This window comes from Chiloscyllium plagiosum, chromosome 41 (genome assembly GCF_004010195.1).
Source record: "Chiloscyllium plagiosum isolate BGI_BamShark_2017 chromosome 41, ASM401019v2, whole genome shotgun sequence".
NCBI lineage: Eukaryota > Metazoa > Chordata > Chondrichthyes > Orectolobiformes > Hemiscylliidae > Chiloscyllium > Chiloscyllium plagiosum.
Genome location: NC_057750.1, coordinates 15,145,354 through 15,146,138, shown reverse-complemented (window position 1 = coordinate 15,146,138; position 785 = coordinate 15,145,354). Strand labels below are relative to the sequence as shown.

The following is a 785-nucleotide window of genomic DNA, read 5'->3' as shown; positions in this document are numbered from 1 at the left end:
CTAATGCTTCCAAATAAACCTGTTGGTGTGTGATTTTTAACTTTGCCCACCTCAAATTATTCAACCCCCCAGTGCTAGAATGGAAATATTTTAGTGGAAATAGTTTACTGCATATACCCTATCGTTTCCTGTTAATAACTTGAAAGACTTCCACCAGATCACCTCTTTAAGAATCACACAAAAGTCTGCCTCTCTGCCGCCTCCCGGAGGTTTCTCAAACCCCGATCCCTTCCCAGGACAGAGAGTTCAGTTCCAGTTCCAGCCCCAGCCCCAGCCCCAGCCCGGCTCCGCCCCAGGCTGACTCATCGCGGTCAGTTCCCGGCTCCGTGCGTCAGCCCGGGCAAGGGATATAAGAGAGAGGGCGGACCAGGGCAGCTCCAGTACAGCGGAGCTCTCGGAGTTTAGCAGCACTGACTGCGGGATTAACCATGAGTGGCTTGAAAGATTTGTGCGACTTGGTGTCCGGGGTAAGTCCGGCGAAAAGGAGGGCTCTCGGATCCTGTTTGATGCACAGCAAGATCCCACGGGGAACCATAATGACTTTTATTTTTAAATGTAATAATATTTGGGGGGCGGGTGCTGTCAATCGAGGACAGTGTGACGGGGAGAGATAGAGGTAGAGGTAGAGAGAGAGCGCTCCTGGTTTCATTGAGGGAGGGTCTCATTGCGCCCAGAGACGGACAGGGGACAAGGAGGCACACTCCTCCGACTCCCCAAATGGGATCCACACTTCCCAACTTTGCGGGTTGAGGAGAGGCGGAGGGAGGGAGAGTCCCGGGGGAAAA

At 53.1% G+C, this 785-nt stretch overlaps 1 protein-coding gene across 1 annotated transcript in view; it reads left to right on the top strand.

The window, feature by feature from the left end:
* Window positions 1-361: 361 nt before the first annotated feature.
* The window catches only part of LOC122542952 (mRNA decay activator protein ZFP36L1-like), a 1,873-nt gene continuing 1,449 nt past the window's right edge, over window positions 362-785 (top strand). Inside the window, exon 1 of the mRNA XM_043681098.1 lies at window positions 362-467. Coding sequence (XP_043537033.1) covers window positions 429-467 — 39 coding nt within the window. The 5' untranslated portion in view covers window positions 362-428. The remainder of the gene's footprint in view (window positions 468-785) is intronic.